Raw genomic sequence first — 23,623 nt, forward strand, 5'->3', positions numbered from 1 at the left:
ACTAAGTCATTCTCCTCACTTTGTCTCGTCACTTAGGCATTTTATCATGTCGCATCAACACAGGAACGGTGAGTATGGTACAGTAAGATATTTTGAGAGAGAGAGAACCACATTCAAATTACTTTTATCATAGTACATTGCTATAATTGTTCTATTTTAAATCTCACATCAAAGATGAGTATAGTATGATAAAATATTGAGACCACATTGACATAGCTTTTATTACAGTATATTGTCATAATTGTTCTATTTTATTATTGTTGTTAATCTCTTACAGTGCCTACTTTATAAATTAATTTTATCATAGGTATGTATGTATAGAAAAAAACAGTACATATAGAGTTTGGAACTATCTTGGTTTCAGGGATCCACTGGGAGTCTTGGAATGTATCCCCCAGAGAGAACTACTGTACATATGGTAGCATTCCATTTACGAAATTCAAGAACAGACAAAATTTAAAAGTAGTTGCAGGGAGGGGAAGGTAAAACTAAATTGAAAGAGACATGAAACACCGTTTTGCTGATCATTTATATAAGTCACAGCTTTGAATTTTATCTATCCCTAGATTCCATGTAAACATTAGCATCCACTCAAAAAAAAGAAATAAACAAAGAACGGGAACATAACTTCACTTAAATACTGAAAGGTTAATAATCATATATAAAATGTTCCACTAGTGATCAAATAAATACAAATTTCGGAAAGCAGACATATTCTCCTGATCAGATTTGCAAATGTTTTTAAATAACACTGCTGGCAAAGGTATATATCTCAATCTCATACCTTGCTAATGGTAATGCAAATTGGCACAACCGTTCTAGAAAGCAATTGTGCAATATTTTGCTCTCTTAAGAGCCCTAAGAAATGTATACCTTGACTTGATAATTCCACTTACAGGAATCTATCTTAAGAACACAGAAATGTGGGGGCAGAGTCATGTGTTAGCCAAAGATGGCTGTGCTCAGGTGAGCTGAGCAAAGGTTGCAGCGAGCCTTCGCAGCTGAGGAAAAATAGAGGAAGCACCAACTGCTGTTAGGAGAGCAAAAGGCTCAAGATGGAAAATCACGAACCAGATGATACTGTCAAGAAAAACCAAGTTTTTGATATCATGTCATTATTTTTATTAGCCAGAAAACTTAACCAGCTTCTAGAAGCAGAAAGGGATCTACTTGAACATGGATCTACATATACTGGACTTAATGCTGCCTCTGTGGCCTAATAGTTAAGTCTTTTATGGCGCATCTTAAATGTGGCACATGTAGCTGCAGGCTTACCACTGGCAGTGATCCCATTTTTGACAGCGAACATCTTACAAAGGTTTTGTAAATTTACCAGTGAACACACGTGATTTGAATTGTGAAACCTGTACCTTAATACAGGGTAAATTGGTTGCTCTTGTTTTTCGTGGTCTGGACCCTGTTTTCTTGGCTATTCCTGTGAATGGTGGTAGCCTAGCAGCCAGGTATGCCTCAGCCCTGCTGCCCAAGAAAGGAAACATCTTAACCTACTGGATCAGAATTTCTAAGCCCATCTTTAGTAAAACATAATTTCCTTTTTCTTCCAGACTGGATTTGCAGCATACCATGCTTCTAGACAATATAAACTACTTATACAAAAGGTTCTTCAACTACCTGATCTGGCCTAGAAATTCAGTGATTGTTAAGCAAATGTGTATACAAAAATAAAATTATTAAAAAAATAATTTTTAAAAAATAATATAGAAATGTGAATAAAGATTTTTGTTTCGCAATATTTGCTCATTTTGTTTATAATAATTGGAATTTATTAATCTAAGTGTGAACAATATGAAAATTGGTTGCATAAATGATGATATATCCATTAATGAAATATTCACCATTTTTAACTGTTTTCAAATAATTGTAATGATATTAGAATGTATGTTTTAAAAAAGCAGGCTCCAAAATTATATATATAGTAAAAATACACATGAATAAAAAACAGACAATAAATGTTGATGTAATTAAAAATAATAATTAGGGCCAACATCACGGATAGAAATTATGATTATATCTCACAAATATCTGGGCTTCACTGTAAGAACACAAGTGATACCTCTCACTAAGTCGAATGGAGGAGGAAAAAAAAGAATGAAAACGTTTACTAAAGGAATACACCGTTCAGCATTATTTCCGATACAAACAGTCAACTTATCAAATGAACTCAAAGTCCTTCAGGGTATGCTAACAAATCTATAACAAGAAAAGTTACAGAATTCGGTACAATGCAAATATATACCAAACATGTTTAATTTGAGCTACAGAAAATACTGACATGATTTAGTGATTTTCCACAGGACTGAACTCAGCTCTCTTACAAAGAAACAAAAGGGAAAGGCACAGCAAGCAAGAAGTCAAGCCAGCAACCTGATTTCCCAGGAAATTAGTTCTTACTTGGCAAAGTACTGGCCTCACATTCTAAAGAAAGAACTCTACAAATAGAGATGAAACACATAAAATTCAAATACTCTTATGAAAGATGTATACTTTTCCTTTTGCTCTTAAGATCTCCAAAAGAGAATAATTAATGTCCATTAAAATATATGAAAAAAATTAGAAACCCAATTTAGAGTTAACTGTTTCATAGACAAAGAATAAGTGTTTTTCTCAAAATGCTAAGTACATCTCACGAGTTGCAAAATATTTTTATTATTTTTAAAATGAAAAGGAAAATACTATGTTATTTCTAACCTTCAATTATTACTACATGGAACAGAAAACCTTGATATTAATGACATTAATTCTGGATTTTAAATTTACCAAGGTTAATTAAAATCCTTATTTTTCTCTATAATTTTTTAATCATCGCTATAGGACATTTCCTTGAATTTCCAATTTAAAAAATAAAACCTTAGTATTTGCTCTTCTTTCAGAAAAGTCTGCATGTAATAATCAAAAGGAGTCTTTTTTATCTTAATAAGGTAATAAGGCAGGTAAGTTAAAGAGGAAGACTCTGAAGAGAGGGAAAAAAGAAGAAATATAATAGCAGCTTTTCTTTCTTTAAGTCGCATGTTTAAAAATCTGACCCTGATTCCCATTAAATGGTCCAGCATTAAAGCTTCTGTAGAATTATGGACACAAGGTTGTCTAGTAGGGAGTAAAATGGCACCTGAACTTTATTTATTTAATGTTTGAGTATAAAGTAATGTAAGGATGAAATTATATAATTGTATATTTAAGTCAGTGAGTTCATTTATTCTAAAATGCATCCCTCAGCACCATAACCCCAACTGCCACCCTAGACCAACAAATTGCTATCTCGAAGAATTCGTAACAAAGCAGAAAATTTTATTCAACTTTTGTAACAAGCCAATAAACAAAAAGTAATGGTCTCAACAAATAGTGCTGGAACAACTAAATATCCATATGCAAAAAAATTCAGTTGGGCCCCTTCTCCATATTATACACAACAATTAACTCATAATGGATCATAGACCTAAGTGTAAAGCTAAAACTATAAAACTCTTAAAAGAAAACATAAGCATAACTATTCATGATCTTGGATTAGAAGATAGTTTCTTAGACATTATATCAAAAGCACAAGCAAAAATAAGTTGGACCTCATTAAAATGAAAAGCTTTTGTGCTTTAAAGGACACCATGAAAAAAATAACACAACGCACATAATGGGAAAATATATTTGCAAATCACATATCTGATATGGGAATTGTATCTAGAATATGCAACGATTTTTTTATAACTCATAACCCAATAATAGAACACAAACATCCTCATTTGTTAAATGGGCAAGGAATCTAAATAGACATTTCTCCAAAGAAGTTATACAAATGGCCAATAAAACCATGAAAAAAATTCTCAACCTCATTAGCCTACAGGGAAATGTAAAACAAAACCATGATGAATTATCACATCACAGCTGCTAGAATGGCTATTAAAAAATAAAAAAATAAATAACAGATAAGAGCAAGTGGTGATGAGGATGTGGAGAAACTGGAATTCTAATTTCCACCACTGGTGGGAATAAAAAACTGTATAGCTACTTTAGAAAACTGAGTTACCATATCACCCAGCAATTCCACTACTAGGTAAACACCCAAGAAAAATGGAAACACGTGTTGGTACAAAAATTTATAAACGAATGTTCATAGCGGCTTTATCTGAGTGGCCAAAACTGGAAACAATCCAACGTCTATCAACAGGGGAATAGGTTTTAAAAACTGTGACATATCTATATACTGGAATGCTACTCAACAATAAAAATAAACTACTGATACACAAAATAACATAGATAAATCTCATCTTAATTAGGCAGAATGAAAGAAGCCAGACCTCCCTCTCAGAAGAGAACTATACACCACATAATTTTCTTTACATAAAATTCTAAAATTGCAAGTTAATCTACAAAAACAGATTAGTGGTTATCCCTGGGAGTGGAAAGAGATCAATTACAAAAAAGCGCAAGGAAACATTTACAGTAGTATGTTCCTCATCCTGGCTATGGTGTAAAAATTCATCAAATTGTATACTTTAAATATGTACGATTTTATTGTATGCCAATTATATCTGAATAAAGTTGTTCGAACAAAATGCATTGTCATGTTGGGAGAACAGAAAAATACTAGTGTTTCTGAAATGACACATTCGGGTAAGAAAAAGATAGAAAATGTACATTAAGAAGTTTTACATATGACAAACCTTTTTAAAAGTCAAAATATTCACTGATCCCTACATAATAATAGCTGAATTTTCAGCATCCTTTGATGGAGCAAATAGTGAAGGCAACCAAAACTAGTATGAATTCAGTCTAGCCTTTAAAATAAAGATTTTTCAAGTATGTCTCAACATTTATATATTGTTTTATATATATACATTGATATATATAGTCACATATTCTTCATATTTTTCAAATGTATATCAACCTTTATATATAATATTCTTCATATATGTCTCTGTGTTGTGTATATATGGATATACATACAAAAGTTCTAAGTACATATTATGTACATATATACATATGTACATATAGAACTTATTATACTTTTATCTACAGATAATATCTGATGAGCTAACGGATTTGAGAACCCTTTACTAACAGCAGAAAACATCCACCCTTAATCCTAAGAGTTGCGAGTAACAGATTAAGGATATTCAATGTCAAGAAGATTCAATACTTAAATATTAGCTTAAATAAAAGTCAGATCTAATGAAAAATTTATCTAATAAGTTCCATAGCTACATTTCATGATCTAAATGAATATAAGGATTGATTATAACACTGCTAATCTGACTATAAAAAATTAAGAACTTACTGTGACTTAAAGGCAAAAATATAGGTGAATTAAAATAAAGATTCAAGTTTTCCCACAGATTGACTAGACTAAAAATAAAAGAGTTGAGAAAAATTCAAGATTGTTTTTAATGTCTAAATGAAGATTAAGTTTCATAGTTCGACTTTATATACAAGACTTACGGTCCACGCAAAAAACAAAGCAAACCTTACAAGAGTAGCTAACAGTTTCTAAACATGTTATGAGCTAAGCACTGTGTTAAATGCTTTATATGAATTATCTAATATAATTTTCAAAGTGATTTATTTTACAGATAACAATACTAAAGCTAAAAAAGTTAACTTGGCTAAGGAAGCAGAGCCAGTTTTGAACTCAGGCAATCTAAGTTCATTTACTTGTCATAGAACTCAACCCTCAGTCAGGATCTCCCCCATCATTCATTCAGTACATTTATGTATGTCAGAAAATACCAAGAAAGATAAAGTCGTGACTGCAAAAATGTACAACTTTATTAAGAGATTAAACTAATATCACAAAATAACAGTCTTAAAAATCCTCAACAATATAATAAAATACCAAAAACTGTATGGTTCTTAAAATTAGGCTAGAATATAAGAGGAAATAGATCATTAGGAAATGAACGACTTTTGATGTAACATGTTAATGTTAACATTTTTTAGAAACAATGACTAGTTCTATAAATGGACATTTACAGTTCATTCTTTTGCCGATATTTCAGTACAGTATATAGTACTGCATTCCTCGCAATAAGGAAGACTTGGCTATCAGGAAATATCCCTTCATGCTATCAATAACAAATAATTTTCAAAAATAAGAATGAATCAACTCTTTAAAATAATTAACCATTCAGAAATTATGTTCACTGATGAAGTTTAAAGAAAGCCCATTACATCATGAATGTTATGGAAATTACGCACCTGCTTTCGTCAGAGATACTTTAAGAAATAATACACCTTTTAACAGCTTTCTACAGATACAGAAAGATTTTTCTTTTACCTCTGATCAAATCCTTAATTAAGAAAGGCACAGGACCTATCTTATGAAATAAAACCTACTTCTACTTGGAATAGTAAAAAGGGATGAATTAACTGCAGAGGAAGATAAATTGATTCTTCTAACTGGTATTTAAAACTAATTTAAAATCATTAAATCTATAATGTTCAATTGTTTTTTTTCTAGTAGTAGGGTTAATGGTTCCCACTGTTAACAAAAACTCATACATATTTGGAAGAAAATCAGGTAATGCTAGAGACAGCCAGTGACCGCATGACAAAATATTAGCCTCATATGCCCCATGTTTTAGTCTAATCCACCAAACTAAACCAACCGCAAAAACAAACTAAAGTAGTAAATGCTTAAAATAGAAGTAAAATTTTAAAATCAACTCTGGTTTTCCTAACTGCCATTAACCACAGTATCTGGAATATTAGCTCCTCCTAAAAAGAGAAATCTATAATAGACCTAATATTGTTATAATTATTAATAATTAACATCCCTACATGCTGAGTGCCCACTATGGACAAGGCACACTATACAAAATGTTTTTCATTTAACTGTAACTATAAGCCTGAGAAGAAAAATAATATAAGCTCCATTTTATAGAAGACAAAACTGAGGCTAAGGTAGGTTTAATAAACTGCTCAATTAGTAAATTAGTAAATAACAGAGCCAGGATTCAAAAACATGATCATACGATTATGAAACTTGGACTGTGCCCATTCTATAATGCTTCCTCAGAATACAAATAATGCTTTTTTCAATTTCATAATATAGTAGTTACAAATATATCATAATCGGGCTATTCTGTGGTTCTGGGAGATCTTCAGGTTGAAAATAGTTTACCTTAGTTAAACAATACTGAATAGTATTGTTTAATAATAATAGCTAAAATTTAATAGCTAAAATTCCTTATAACAAAGTTGGTGACATTAGAAGTAATTAAGTAAATAAACCTTCATAAATTATGAAAAGCAGCACCCCATGACACAACTGAAAGGTACATGAGGTCTACTTGTGCAGTTGACCAGAATGAAAGCATCGCTTTTACTTTCCTAAGGCCAGAGGTAGTCAAGGTCAATCTTAAATAAAGTTATGAATTTTGCTTTTTTGTATGTGTTGCTGGCTTCCCTGACTTTGCCTTTATTCAGAAGCCAAGCAGTGTTCTAACAGCATTCGATCCCACTTCCTAACTGGAAAAAACCTGATCAAATAATCATTTTCCTAATTAACTATAAAAAAGTTACTACAATTAAGATTTTGCTATCTAATCAAACAACTCAAGACTTTAATCCTGATTAGAAGACCACAAGGCATCAGCAAGCAAATAGGGAGAAAGTTTTGGTGAGGTGAGAAGAGGAAGTCACTGAACAATAATTATTCATATAGCAGCTCCTTGGTTAATCCATTTAAGATGACTGAGAGTCAGTCTCTCCCTACTGCTTAATCCCAGACTCTACTGGAAAGAACCAGTGGGAAGGCTTGGCCTAGTTACAATTGCTGGGGACCTGTTCCCAAGAGCTCCAGAAGTAGAGACAAGGGTCCAGCCTTCTTCTAAATCCACATGATCCTGCCCAGGCTCCAATCCTCTAGCACTAGCAATTCCAGTCTATTCACTTGTATTCTGACATGCTTTCCTGAGTGGAAGAAAACAAAGGAAGAGTTATAGCAACCAGTGGAAACTGCACAGAACGAAAAATATGTCCATGGGAGAATGTTGCAAATAGGATCATCCTCCTTTACATATGTCACTCCAGGAAAACTGCCAAGAATGGCTAGGCTCACTCCTCTAGACATACTTCCTGCAGACCTCCAGAACTCCTCCTTAAACACATGTCAGTATTCTCCTCATTCTCCCTTAGTTTCAATCCTCCTTTTGCCCCAAGATTTTCAAGTGCATGTTTTATATTCTCAGAAATGTATGGCAATATCATGATGACATCCTATTTATCAGTACCTGTGTCTCATATGTGAACAAACATCCTAAAGCATGATAGGAAATTTTTACCTTTAATAATGAAATTTCCAATATGTTATATGACTGAAACAAACTGTCTTTGCAAATAAAGGATTTGTCATTACGTTGAGATAAAAAAAAAAAAAGAAAAAAAAAGATGCCACATTTTAAAATATATTTAAGGTATACAATTGTTTCCTTTCTCCTTAGCCCTATCAAGGAAACATAACAGTTCAGAAATCAGCAGAATTCAAGATCTATTCTGTAGAAATCAAGATCTATTAAATACAATAGATGTGTTTTGGCAATTCTAAAATAAAATGTAGCTTCAAGTACTCTAATTTTTAAATAAGACTTTTTCTTAAGGTGGTAAGTTCACCAAGAGATCTTTTCTAATAAAAGGAATTCTCCCAGCAAACTAAAAACCAGACATAAGGTTTTTGTATTTGGACAGAACTAGATTTTCAGGCACCAACATTTCCATTAGGATTTATTGAATGGATAATTGAAGAGCAATTACCCTCCAGAAAAGAAGACAAAAACTTTACTGAAATAGAAAATAAACTTAATTAACTATTGTTAATTGAACTTTCACTTTTAAAAATAATTTACAGAAATAATCTTTGATAAGAGAAATTTCATTTCACTGAATTGCACAGTCAGAAGCAGTTTCTTTGGGATTTAAAAACCACTATAGATTAAAAAATCTCACTGTAAAATGAGTAGAGCAATCAGCTATTCAGAGATATGCATGATTAAATTATGGATGAATAGTAAGTCAACTGAATAAAGTCCATTTAGTAAGAAGTAAGTAATCAAACTGGTCAATGTTCACAGTTATGAAGAATGAACTTTTATAGTTTTCCCACACTTATTAAGATTTTGCATTCCTCCATCAGTTAGAAAATAACTGAATATCGATACAACTGTGCCCACCAAATGTACAATGAAATGTACAATGATGTAAAGAACAACCGTTTGTGGTAGGGATCCTACATTTAACTCAATATAAGGAATTCAAAAGCTTTCAACCTGGGAATCTTTATCACACAAAATTAGTAAATTTGTTTATGAAAAGACTGCTTATCTTTTTAAACTTAAACATGCAATGATAAGACGTTTTGCAGTTTTCCAAACAAAAATAAAAATTTTAACAAAATATAAAAATCTGATAGAAATGCTGCTTTTCTGGTCTAATATCCATAAAAATAAAGTTAAATCAACTCTTTCTAAATAATAAGCCAACTGTTTTTAATAGAAAAATAAAACTAAGCATAGCACAAAACATACATATATATTCTCAATATATCTTAAAGTATTGTAGATTACACCTACGTCCCTCAAACAAGTTAAATTTACAACATATGTCATATCCAGTTCATTTTCAAGGGAGAAAACCATCAAAACAAAAGTTCCGGTTTAGCAAACTATTTACTTTGCGGTTAAGCCTCAGTCCCAGGTGCATTTCACTGTCAAGTATTATCACTATTTCTCTCTTCGAAAACCTAGAAATCTAAAATACACAAGAACATATGGTTCCCTTAAAAATGCTTTCATATTATGTTTTTATATTAGTACAAAGCCATGAGAAATTTTAAGATATTTCTAAAAAGAAACACCCTTTCACTTTTCCCTTTTGAAGCGTGTCTCATTTGGTTTTTGCTTATTTTCTATACATGATCTGTTCTCAAACCAGTCGATTTCAGTGTTAGTTGTTGACTGTCAATATGTCCTGTATACTTGGGTTTTTTATAGACAACACTTTATAGTACAGTGATAAAAAAAAAAGGGAGGGTAAACAAGAAGGCACAAGTGAAACAAAAGTGTACTACATCTAAGAAACACCACTCAATTTCATTTCTCTGCTTCAAATTCCCTTAGGTTCCCGTGCCAAAGATTTTCAATATCTAAAAAGAAGCACAACACAGTATGTAATAAGTCAAACACAGGAGAAACCAAATTAGAAACAGAAGAAATTTAATAGAATGTATCACCACCCAAGAAAGAATTACCACAAAAAGAAGAAAAACAAAGTAATAAAGAAACCTAGTCCCTAGATACCCCTATTGAAGGTTTGATTTTGCTGCACTGCATGGCTCACAACAGTTTTACAAACTCTTGACTGTCAGAAATATATTTTACATTGTGACCTAGTACATACATACATGTATGAGAAAAATTTCCCAAAACAATACTTTTCCTTACCAAGTGCAATGCGTTGTCAATTCTATTTCATTGTATTTTCCAATGCTGGTGAGAACTCACTAAAAATTAATTTTATAAACTACTAATAAATCATGATCCAGTTTGAAAAACAGGCTTAAAATAGAGTATGCCTTATACTAGGGTCTTTTTTGCAATTTGCCTCTTTCTTTAGCAGGGAAGACAGGTATTTTAAGTTACTACATTATTAGCTTTCATTTAAAGCAAGTGGTTCTTAAAGTGAACCCACATAAGCATCACCTGAGGTAAATGCAAATTCTCAGGCCCCACCCAGACCTACTGAATGAGAAAGCCAGTAGTCTGTATTTTACCAAGCCCTCTAAGTGATTCTGGTGCAAGCTAAAGTTTGAGAACAATTTCATTAAAGAAGTCAGGTCTTGCATTATCCTCTATTTAACAATCCAGTACTCAGTGCTTACTCTGTGCCAGTCAATATTCTAAAAATCCTACAAGTATCAACTCATGTGAAAAAAACAACCCTATGAAGTAGGAATTATCCCCATTAGACAGATGAGGAAATTTGCACGGAGAGGTTAAACTGTCCGAGCTAAGAAGTAAACCAGAATTCAAGCTTCTAATTTGGCAAGGGTATTCCTATTCTCTTCATAACTCCCTTCTTTCTGATCAAGTACCCAGGCCTACTCCTTTATACATTCCTCTCCTTTTCCCTTTCAAATTCTCCATCCTGTCAATGTCCTCATTTTCTAATATTATTGCTGTCATCTTCAAACAAAATCCTTTACGTAAGTACTGAAATGCAAATAACTTAACCTTGCTTTTAGAACCTTTTCTGGATCCTAGACGGCATCTTAGTATTCTATTTCTTAAGTTCTTAGAGCCTAATAGCCCCACTGTTAATTTTCCGTATCTACTGTGTTGGCCAGTTTCCGCAAGACCACTGCTCTCTTCCTGAGCAACTTTCTCGTTCCCTCCTACTAACCTCTCTTTTACTTCCTTCTTACTCCGCCCACCTGCGTGTCATTTTGTTTGACTCTTCTGTAACTAAAAGAACTTCCACTTCCCAGCTAGACCCCTCTGGTCTCAAATCGGAGCTACTCTCGGAGGATTTTTTTTTTTCTGGTGCCCGGGGATCCTCAGACCCACCAGTTCCCAGTCGAGTCTTGGCTCTCCCATCCCAGACCAGCGTGGGGGGAGGGGGAAGAGGAAAAGCGCTCCAGTTCCGCCTCAAGGAGTTCAAGGTCTCCGCGGGTCCAACCCTTCCAAGACCCGCAGCTCCTCAACCTCCCAGAAGCCCTCCTCCCTCCCACAGCCGACTTTCTCAGAAGGGTTTCCAGCCCCCTTCCTCCCCTTCCTCGACGCCCTCGCTCGGACCCAGGCCGCTCCCTGTCACCCGGACCCCGGCTGCCCTCTGTCTCCCTTCTCCCTTAGACCCCGGCCACTCCCAGTTCCCCGACCCCCCAGCTCCCTCCTCCTCTCGGGCTGCTCCCCGGCTTCGCGGGCTCCCCTTCTCCCTCGCACCCAAGCTGTCCTGGGTATTCCCGAGTCACTCCGCCCTCGGACCAGGTCGTTACCAGTCACACCGGGTCATCCCCACCTCTGGGACCCCGGCTGTTCCCATCTCCCCAAGGGACCTACCCCACACACACCAGCCGTGGTCAGTGCCCCAGACCCGTGCAGCAGTACGTCCTAAGGGTCCTCCCGGCCTGACCTGCTTGAGTCCGGCGCTAGCCTACCTGGCGCACAGGAACTCCGCCACCGGGAGCCGGGCCATTCTCCCACCAGCCTAGTCAGCCCGAACTCGCCGCCGCCGCCGCCGCCGCCCCCGCCTCCGCCCTGGCCCGGGCCGCCCCCCGCCCCGGGAGCCGACCCGCTGTCCAGGGCCCCTTCCTCTTGCCTCCGCCTCTGGAGCGCCAAGCTGGAGTTTCCGACCCGCGATGACCCCGCAGACCTCAGGCCGCATTACCGGTACTCACCTGCCGCTGCCCCCGACCAACTCCAGAGCCACTGTCTCTACCTCCGCCGCCAGTAGCCAGCCACTAAGCGCCACCACCTCCCCCATGACAACAGGCCCACCCATTTCATATTTCCTACCTCTGCATTGGATAGTGGGGCCGCGTCTCTCTGCTCTGACTGGTTTCTCTTACCTGTCCATCATTGCTTCCGTACCGCCCCTTTCCCTGGACCCGGTGTTAGCCTCCACCCGAACCTCGGGCGTTCTAGACCAGGCTTTAGTTGTAATTGGTTGATGTTTGGACCGTTCAAAGTTATGATAGGCTGTCTAAAGTGTCTGTTAAATCAACTGGCAAGGGATAAGACGGCTACGGCTGGTTCAAGTACAGTTTGGTTGCGCAGTAGAAAGCCAGGAAGGGGCAGAATCTCCCATATGAGGTTACCAGGGAAGGGTTAATTCTTTGTTGTAGAGTTTACTTGTAAACTCATCCCTTTCTCCAGCTCCCTTCCTATAAGGAGAATCTTATAACTCTCGCTTACTCATTGGATAGTACTTAGAAAACACCAACATCAGAGGTTGTGTTTAAGAAGTGTTTCCTATTCCTTGGGAGAAAAGCACTGTATAGATAAATTTCTTTTTTTTTTTCTTTTTTTTTTTTTTTTTTTTGAGGTCCCAGTGTGCCCAGTTTCCTTGAACTTCTTCCCAGAACTCTCCGTGTTAAAAGGCAAAGCACAACCATTTATTCAGCAGAAATCAGTCCACTTTGGTTGCAATTATAAACGTCGTTAATAAACTGAAGTGCCGTGTTGTTCTCCAGCTTCCAGACTCACCCCTGGCTGGCTCCTGCAAAGTGACCAGGCAGCTATCAGCAAGTTTGGACTGAATGGGCCACATTTTACACTTCCGATGCTTTGGAAATTTGAATTCCTCTCCTCCCACCTCCCCCCAACTTGATTTTAATGTTCAGCAGTTCTTAAACAACCCTACTAGATGTGTGTCAGATACTTAAAAAGCTTGTCTTTTTTTTTTTTCTAAACCGCCCCTCTTCCTAGCAGTCTAATTTAAGACCATTGAATGAATTGCGGTTCTTTTCTCACATTGGCACAATGTACAAGAATAAATGATTGCATTTTTATTCATTTGGGTACAAATCACAGTAGGCACTTTTGAGAAATCTGGTGTTGCTATAAAAATGCTTATACTCCCAGAAATATATCCATCATTAGCTTTTTGCTTTTCTTTTTTATTTCCACCCACTTTTCCTGCTCCTAAATAACAAAATGCTGTCCTGATTACTCTTTCAATTTCTACATCAAATTTAAACGTACTTTCCTCGCAATTCCACCTATAAGACACAAACCCATGGGCCATGAAACATACACTCAGGGATGGACTGAGACAGATCAAGGAGATAGTTCCCTCACAAGCATTATTTTATAGTTGAAAACTTCCTGTGGGACCAAGAATCTAAACTTTGGAAATTTTGTGCTTTGCCTGTTTCTTCTTTATGGTAACTCCTTGTCTCATATCTCTTCCATTTACCCTCTTGTCCTTTGCAGAGTAAACTACAAGGAGTCCATAAAAACTGCACGGTATGTTATCTAGGAAAAAAGTCGTCTATTTTCTAGCTTATATTTTTAGTCATTTTAATAAACTACATACCTATATCACAAAACTAAGTGGAAATTATTCCTTTACTAACTATACGTAACAATAAGGTGTCTTTTCCTAGTTATTTTCCGGAACTTTTCTCCCCTTCTCTCATCCTCACCTTCCAATTTAGAAATAACCTCCCCTTCAATTCAATGACTCATAAAAGCCTGTAAAAGGAAAGTGGAAAAGCCAAAATAACTTCAGAGATGTCTGAATCATTCAGTTGAAGGAAAGATCAGACATTGACCATGATGGAATCTAAGATATAAGGTAAGCCTTAACTAACATTCCATAACAAATGAAGTAACCTGCAAATGTGAAGATGCTCCAATGAGAAGGAAGTATCAGTATGTCTTTTACACAGCCTTTTAATATATTATCAGCAGCTTTCCCCTGTCTAGTCGTGGCAGTATGCCCTACCTACCAATTTTAGAGCAAGTTAGAAGGCAATTAATGTCCTGGCAGATAGGAAATAATAATGTCACAGGAGGGCATGGTCATTATTATGGTACTTTGGGTAATAATGGTTCTTGCATAGCCATAGTGACTAGGTACCATAAAGAACATAGAATTAGGCCAGCCTCACTAAGAGGACTTGCCATCTAAGTTTAGAAACACAACAAAATTAGGAAACTAGGAAAATTGCCACAAAGGTCAGCTATTCATTCTATTTCACACATACACACACAAAAGAGGGTATTTATAAATATTTTTGCTCACACATGCATATACTCTACCTCTCCCACTCCTTATAAAAATCGGTTAAGAAATGTAAAATGAACATATACAACCCAGCAAAAAAAAAAAAAAAAGAGAGAGAGAGAGAGAAAACCTTAAAGAAGGAAGGTTTCAAGGAAAATTCTTTGATCCAACAGAAAGCTATTGTGGTGTTAAAGCCTATGCAGTACTGGAAAGGTGATTGCTTATACCCTAGATCTTGATTCTGCATGCACGGGGTAACCTTATAATGTGATTACTCCATCCGACTTCTCTTTTCTTTCCTGTGTTATGTGCTTCCCCACCTTTCTCAAGGCCCCCTCTTAAAAAGCAAGAATACTGGAGTCAGGGAGTCTGTAGCTTTGTGTTGTGTGGCTGGCTGTGGAGGTGGTACAGATAGTATCTGTTCAGAGCCACTTGAGCAAGACCAGGATGGCAGGTATATTAAAGACATAAATAGTCTTTATAAATCCTGATTAAGTGGAAGATGAAGGACTCAGAGTGATGTCCCACTATCTAAGGAGTAATATGGTTTGCCTCAGGCTTTAATGTATGCTGATGCTACTTTTTGTTCTTTTTGATACTCCTGCCCTCTTTTCATCATATCACTTTTCAAGGGAGCAGGATCCAAGTCTCCTTTCATTTCTATTTTAGTCTGGGGGCAGGGGGATCTCACTAAGGAAAAGCTCCATTTTTGTTTTTAGATGTCCCCTACTCTCCTGCATTCTACACACAGTTTCAAATGGATTAGAGAAACAAACAACTGGTGGAAAAGAAAATCACTCAGATAGCAGACTAGGGCCAGAGCTGCCTGCTGCTGGCAGTTGGAGGCAAGCCAAGATATTTGATAAGAGGTAGTTCCCTGAGTTAGGGATCCCCAAAGGTAGAAGCTGAAAGAGATGAAGTGATTGGAGAGGAGGGAGGCGGGTGGAGATTGGGGGGAGGTGAGAGATATGAGAGAGAGAGAGAGAGAGAGAGAGAGAGAGAGAGAGAGCGAGCGAGCGAGAGAGAGAGAGAGAGAGAGAGAGAGATAAGCAGGCTAGCAGAGAGGAGGGTGAAGAAAGCTAGAAAGAGGCCACGATTAAAATGCTGAACCAACTTAGAGTCTTACCCACACCTCCCTGGCTATGGACTTTATACCAGGTTGCACAATTACACCAGCAAAGTGCAGCCTCTGCCACTGGTTGAAAGAAGAACCATGCCAGAACTCTACCCTATGGGACCATTGCTCTACAGCCACCTGGAAATCCTACCTGAGCTCAAAGCCTGCTACTCTGGCACCAGGGCAAAGCTGACAAGAAAGGATATATTCCTGCAGCCAGCCAACAAATATATCTTCACTTGATTTCATAAAGATGACCACTGGCATGAAGCTCTGGATAAACAAAGGAAAACTATCTGGAAGAAGATGTTTTTACCATTCCAAACTAAGGAGCTTCCAGCATAAGGAAGTTCCAAGCTGCTTTCCATGCTGGAACAAAGCACTGTGGTTTCAAAGTTCAAGGCTCTGTTCCATGGATGGAAGGAAGAAAAGAAAAAAAAAAAAAGGAAGAGAGTGTTCTTTTGAGCAGATGAACCATTCACTTTCCAATTCTAAGGCTCATGCGATTTTTAAATAGCATGCTATATCTTTTCATTACTCAATGAATGAATTTTTATCCTCAAGAAAAATATGTATATCCCTCTACCCTGGGTACCTTGCATATTATAGGTAAGATGGCTTGAGTGCTTCTAAAATGGATGGGCTGCAGCTCTCAACTTTACCATTGTGCTACTGACAGGAGGCCCTGGTTACTATCACCAGATCTATGGGTGGACCAGCTATTCTTCTACAGCAGGGAGTGGGCCACGTAAAGTACTTAGCATCATTTAAACTTTTGTTCATCTCTGTTTTATATATATACACACAGAGTTTCCTGGAAACATGGCCACACTCCAAGATTTCAGAAACTAGAATGCTTTCTAGAACACCACTTTCCCAATGGCTTGAAATCTCATAAGAAAGTAGACTTGAACTCAGATTCTTGAACTTGTGTTCAAATCCTAGCTCTGCCATTAACAAGCTGTGTGACTTTGGGAAAGGTTGATTCATGTCCTTAAGCTTTAATTCCTTCAACTGTAAAGTGGGATGTGTATTAGTTATCTTTTGCTATGTAACAAATTATCCCCAAATTTAGCTTAAAACAACTGTGTTTAGCTTAAAACAACAAATTTGTCATCTCTGTATCTTTGGGGCAGAAATCCTGGTACAGCTTAAATTGATCTTCTGGCTCTAGGTCTCTCACAAGGCTGCAATCAACTCAAGTTTAAGTTGGCATGAATCCACTTCCTAGCTCACTACATTATTGGCAAGACTCAGTAGCTCACAGGCCTTTGGCTAAGGCCTTAGATCCTCATGTTATTGGCCTGCAGCCTCCTTCAGGGCCTTGCTTTCTGGACATCTCCACAGAGCATCTCAAAACATGGCGGCTTACTTCAGAGCAAGCAAGCACGAGGCTGAGAGAGGGCCAGCAACAGAGAGACTGCTAGCAAGACAGAAGTCATAGTCTTTTATACTCTAATCAGGAGGTGACATCCCATCACTTTTACCACATTCTATTAGTTAGAAACAAATCATTAAGTTCAGCTCACACTCGAGGAGAGGGGAGACTTTTTTTTTTTTTATGGTGACATTGGTTAACAAAATCCAGTAAGTTTCAGCTGTACATTTTAACAGTAAGGCATATATATGTTTACGATGTGTGTTTCCCTCCCATAGTTAGATTTCTTTCTGTCACCACATATTTGACCCCTTTTACCTCATCTGCCTCCCCAGGAAGGAGATCATTGGAGCTACTTTAGAATCAGACTACCTACAATGATGATGATGATGATGATGATGATGATGATACCCACTTGTAGATTTCATTTAAAAAAATAAATGAAAAAAAAATGTTCAATTCAGGGCCTGGCATATATTGTAAAACTGGCATATATAATAACTATTATTATTACTATTAATGTCATTATTAAGTATATAATGACTGGTTTTTCTCTGCCTTATAGCTACTAAAAGGAAATCTTTTATGAGGAATAAATGAGATAATCTACAAAATTCAAGAAAGGACTTGATACATAATAAGTGCTCAGTAGCCATTAGTTATTATTAATGTTATATGGTAGCCTCTGGAAGGATATGATATGACTATGGTAAATTTTCCAGAATAGTCTTATCAAATATTTTGTTTCATTTACCCATGTATACCCTATCTTTGGCAGACCACAATTTCAGATTTGAGGTTCATAAAATATGACTGACAAAAGCCTAATTTCCTGCCTGCCCTATACTAAGAAAGGTATGCTCAAAACCAACAAGGTGAGCTAATTATGGCAGTACCTCCTATATACAGAAATCTGAGCCTAGCTTCATAAAAGTTCCAGAGACAGGTGAGTGCACCCAGAATGAGCAGGGACATATCACCTTTGTCTCTTTCAAAAGCTGATCACTATGCATGCAACCTGAGTCGTTCCTCATCTGAGGACAAGAGAAAGGGGGATCGCATACAGACTCTGTGGAGTAAGGGCACCCAAGATGAGGTTTCCACCCCCAGATTGGGAGCAGTGAGAACTAAGAGACTGAGAAAAGAGCAGTTTTGCAATTAGAAAGTTGGAGGAAGAGAATTCAGTTTTCAATGTGAAAGATCACTAAGAGGTTGGAGTGAGCCCGGGTGGGTCGAAGCTGGTTTCCTTATAAGGGAGGAGGATACTGAGGGCTGGCCTGTGGCCAGAGAAAATGAGGAACTATAATCAAGGAAATCCCATTATTTTGGCTTTGAATCATTTCTCAGAGCTCACCCATGATTACTATGTGAGAAAGATGGAAGAAAAATTCCTGAAGTATAAATGATCTTTAAACAAAAACACTGTATAAAGACAAAAGTTCAACCCTAGCTCATCTTATCTCATATTTTTGACCAGGGGTCTCTATTTGGATTATCTCTGTCTTCTTCCTTTCCAACTGGATATTTGTACATGTTCTTCCCTTTTGTGTTCCATGCAGAAGATAAAACTATCCTCACAAAGAAATATCTACAGATCCTTTAGAACTGTTTCCTGACCCAGAGTCACCTTCTCGAGCCGTTTCTGCTATGGTGCTATACCATTAGAGTTCCTAAATACTCTCAGATAATGAGTTTACACTTCTGCCTCCAAATCAACTCACCTGTGCAGTTGTGGTTTAAACAAGCCCACTGATTTTCTGAGACGCGCCAGCCCTGACCCCTTCTCCTCCTGACACATTCCCAAACATTACCAGATTTGTGCACAGAAAATGTCAAAGCAGAAGTTGCTGGGAAGGTTCTGTGAGGTTGAGAGAGAGAGATGTGTAGCAATATCAAGTTCCTCTTCCTGTGACTAGTCACCTCTCCTGTTTCCTCAGTGTTTGAGGAGCTCCCCCACCCCAAACCCTACCCCCCCACCCCAGCCAGTAAGTCTCAATACCTCTCAGTAGCCAGAGGAGACTGTCTGCTTGCTCCTGTGCAGGATGGCTGATTTTAAGGGGTGAGGAGACAAGGACGTGCCCCCAGGAAGTCTGCCTACACAATAGGGATGGTGTATTTATTTACTCAGCCCTTTCCTTCAGGCAGCCAGAGCAGCAGCCTTTCGTTTTGCCCTCAGGAAGTGTATTTAGCGGTAGGCTTTCTTTCTTTTCCTGTTAGTTTCCTGTAAGAGAACATCAGTGTCTTCTCAGTGCAGCAGCTGATAAGGCTATTGTTGTTCAAGTGGAGACAAACATATTTCCATGTGGACTCAGACCATCCCAAGAGCACAGAGAATTGGGTCTGGATATGGAAACTGAAGAACTGGATTTTCACACCTATTTCCCTGGTGCCATCTTCTTCCCTAACACATTTTCTAGTGGGATACAATAATTACATCTTCCACTTGTGTAGAGGTTCATGTTTTCCCAAGATAGTATCACACTATACAGAAGCAGAGTCAGAAGCACTTTGAAGTTACTCTGGAGGGTTAACATTAAGAGGCTTGGTTTTAACATTATGTTCTGGGGAGATGATACAAATAGTATAGGTTTACCCTAAGTTGGATTCTATTTACTAGCTCCTACTCATCCTACAGATCTCACCTTTGAAGTTACTGCTACAAGGGGGCCTCCCAATATCCCCTCTCCCAGCCACCACTGGGCTTGGTGTTCCTTTTATACACACTGTGCTTCCACGTGGGATACACATGTCCCATGTGTGGACTTGTTTAGTGCCTATCCCTCTTATAGCAAGTCAGCCTAGTAACACCAAGAATCACATCCATCCTGCTCACAGCTGCTGAGCCCAGGGCCTGGCCCACAGTAGTTCACTAAATATTTAGTGAATGAATGAGTCAGGAGTTGTCTTTAGCAGCGGCCTTGCCACCCTACACCATCATTTATTTTGGGGTGGTGCTCTGGGAGTTACAAAAAAAGCATGTGCTAATTATCATATAATGATCACTAGTGGTTATAGTAATTAGTAGGTAAAAGCGCAGTGGTGGCGTATGACTAAATAAAACCCTCCGCCATGGCATACGAAGCCATCCCTGCACTCTGAATTTGGAATCCCACTGCCAATCACTGTTGGACTCCCATAGACAGGGTCATTCCTTTGGGAAATTCTGTTCAGAGCTGTCAACACTAGGGAAATGGAGAGCTCAATTTCCTCTGATTCGGTGAAACTACTCTGGTTTGAAAATTAAATTAAAATATCAGGCGAATGGTGGTCCTCAGGCTCTGAGACAGATTTCCTCATCGAGGGCCTGCAATGAGTCATCCCTCCTCCAGATTAAAAAAAAAAATGTCAGCTCCTTCAGGATGAGTGATAAAGGCAAAGACTCATTGTGCTAATTTCCTCCTCCTCCCTTTGGGGTCAAGGTTCACGACCTCAGCCCTCTCCCTGGGAATGAGAAGGCAATCGGAGAGAAAAGATTTTTCCCTTCCACTCCTTCCTACCTCACAAGCTCTTGGTCTGTGGTTTCATCTTCTTCAAAGGGTAGGTGAGGATTCAGGATAGAGAAGGAGAAAGAATAAACCAAAGGACACAGTACTTTGATAGCCTTGATTGGGGTAGGAAGGTGTAAATTAGGATGAAGGGTGACAAGACATGAAGAATCTCTGGAGATTCTTCAACAATTCTCATATCCCGGAGAACCAAAACACATCCCAGTTGCCAGGACACGAGGGAACCAGAAATGCAGTCAGTGGGAGGTGATGACAGTGAGGAAGCAGGCGGATCTGACACACATGCCCCTACAAAGAACTACACCCTTTGGGAGCACCACAAACTGCTTAAGACTGGCTAGTGAAAATGAGTGGAAGTTGACTGTGAGACCCTAAATCAGGAGGCCCACACTCTATTTCTAGCTCAGTTAACAATCTGTGGGAGGACCCCATGCAGAAGATGATTATCAGAGATTTGCCTTAATCAAGTACCTATGAGATTGGTAGATGTTTGCAAGAGACTTGAAATCTCTAGATAGAAAGAAATGCCAGAAAAAGCTATTATTATTCTGAGCGTTGATCATATAGGAGCCAGAGCATCTTCGAGCTCCTGTACTGGAAGTAAAGGCCACAATATTTTCATTTTGGGTGGACCAGTCCCTGGATATCTGTCTTGTAATAACCTCGGTTGAGAACAGGGTCACTGTTGAGATCCATAAGGTATACAACCAGAAATCTCATCACTGGCAGGTAAAAATTTCCAACCAAGCTCCAATAATTTTTCTGTGCAGGCAGATCCTGGCCAGGCGAAAGTTGCCTAGAGGGATGTACAGGCTGTGACCTGATAACACCTCTCCCTTTCTGTCTCTCTTGAGCCGTCTTTTTCCCTCTCTTTCTTTTTAACACGTGCATAAGGCTACTTAGAAACTTTGATTCATTGAGGGGCACTTGGAGATTCCAAAATGATCACCTTAATTGTGAATCTCCATCTCCAACCACAGATCCTTTTCCTTTTTACTTGGCAGGTATTTGACCCTGGTATTCTTTTTCTCTATTCATCTCCTCATATACTGTACTATAAATACTCCTGCCCCACTCCCTTCTCTGTGTTCTGTTCTACAAACCATCCAGATTGCCATTCCAAAGAGATTTGTTAGTCACTGAGCTCTTAAGTGAGAGTATGGTCCCCTTCCTGGTCTCTCCAAAGCTAACAAGCTGACTAGGTTCATAATAGGACTTTAACCCAAGTCCACAAAAATGCTTACCTGTCTTGAATGACCTAAGCAGCAGCCATCCATGGCCACAGTCATCACAGAAACAGATATTACTTTTCTGCCATTACACAAAGTGGACAAAGGTTGTCTAGCTGATGCAGAATAAATCACTTAATAAAGCCAGAGCAGCTTGTAAACCAAGAAAAATCTCAAGAATGGACATGTGACTGCTAGGCATGCCTTAGGAGAGAGCTGAGCTAAAGCTACAGTATCACAAATAGCATGGAGAAAATCCACATGGACTCATCTCTCAAATCCCAAAATCCTAGGATTCGACGTCATTTATAAACTTTTGGCAGAGATAAGCGTAGGACTGATAAAAAGGAATACTACTTCAAACTGCAGATAATAAATACATGGAACTCTTAATCAGGAAGGAAATATACTTGGAATTCAGAAAAGATCAAAGCAAATTTATGAACCATAGTGATCAGCCATTTTCCAATCCTAGTCCTACATCAGAATCCCAGATCCCTCTCCTAGTTCCAGGCATTCCACTTAACTAGGTTGGAGCAGGGTCCAGGGATCTGTATTTTATTTTTGCAAAGCTCCCCCTAAGTGATTCTGATTCATCACCAGGGTTAATGACCACTACTTGAATAACTCTTTCTCCAAAGTAAGAGATTATTGAATGGACTGTAGGTCTGACCCAGCCTAGTAATACCTATGGTCCTAATTGTCAAACTGTTTGGTTAGTGGCTGACAACTTAGAGAAGGCACAGCTGGTATCCTTCTGACATGGAACAAATGCCATTAAAGCAGCCATTAGACTGTGGATGCACTGATCAAATCTAGTAGTATCATAATCCTCTGGTCCCTAACTCATTTAGAACCTTCTCCAAGATCTATGAGACTTTCCCACCTCAGGTATGAACGAAGTACCTTTGGAGGGAAATATTCAGATTTGCTTCCCAAAATAACGTGCAGACTTCTTTAAACATTTCTCTCATGGCTCTTTTTGTACAAGGTTTAGCAGAGCATAAGGCATTCATTTATTCAGTAAATACTCACTAAAAATTAGACGCATAATCTATACTAATAGTTTGTTGCTAAGGATTTAAGTCAATAAATAAGACAGTGGTGAAACATACCAGATATGGTCCCTGGCCTCTTAGGTACTTAATGGAATAAATTCTTTTAAATTGTATTATTATAGTGGCTGGGAATATTGGTATAGCCATCCCGGGAAGCTCTACCTAAGAGTCATTCAATCCCCTTAGGAACACAATATTTGAGTTCTTCAGAAGATATAGTTAACTTGAGACTAAGAACAACTGTAAAAAGAGATGCTCATCTTTTCTTCTTAAATGTACATACGAACGAAGGCTAAAAATGAACTTCCAAAGGATGAGAACTACACCTTATTCACCTTTGAATCCCTAATACCAGATACAGTACCTCACACATAGTGAGAGTTAAGTGCTTTTGAATGAATGAAGCGTGAATCTCAGTCCCGCCACTTCATGTGCATTCTTCTGTACAAGTCACAGAACTTTTCTGACCCTCTGATCCATGACTGGGATAGTAACTACCTTGCCTATCTAATATAGGATTATAAATGACATGCTTTGTGAATCATTAGTACTGTGGCCGGTATAAGGCAGGTACTCAGCAAATGGTTGTGGTGATGGCACGTAGT

The 23,623-nt window shown here is 38.0% G+C and overlaps 1 protein-coding gene and 1 pseudogene across 7 annotated transcripts in view; one reads left to right on the forward strand and one right to left on the reverse strand.

Annotated features, from left to right (window-relative positions):
• NUMB (NUMB endocytic adaptor protein) overlaps positions 1 to 12,493 on the reverse strand; it is a 128,407-nt gene extending 115,914 nt beyond the window's left edge. For 2 of the 7 annotated variants that reach the window (XM_016134797.2, XM_016134799.2), the window contains exon 1: positions 12,398 to 12,493. Coding sequence is in view for 5 of the 7 variants with exons in the window: in XM_016134785.2 (XP_015990271.2) it covers positions 12,319 to 12,384 (66 nt within the window). In the remaining 2 variants the exon portion in view is untranslated. Of the gene's footprint in view, positions 1 to 12,318 lie in introns of all 7 variants that reach the window. The other 5 variants (XM_016134785.2, XM_016134787.2, XM_016134788.2 and 2 more) reach the window with 5 other exon arrangements.
• LOC107505019 lies at positions 1,056 to 1,646 on the forward strand (annotated as a pseudogene).
• Positions 12,494 to 23,623: the final 11,130 nt, after the last annotated feature.

The sequence above is a fragment of the Rousettus aegyptiacus genome, unplaced genomic scaffold (genome assembly GCF_014176215.1).
Source record: "Rousettus aegyptiacus isolate mRouAeg1 unplaced genomic scaffold, mRouAeg1.p scaffold_m13_p_3, whole genome shotgun sequence".
Classification (NCBI taxonomy): Eukaryota; Metazoa; Chordata; class Mammalia; order Chiroptera; family Pteropodidae; genus Rousettus; species Rousettus aegyptiacus.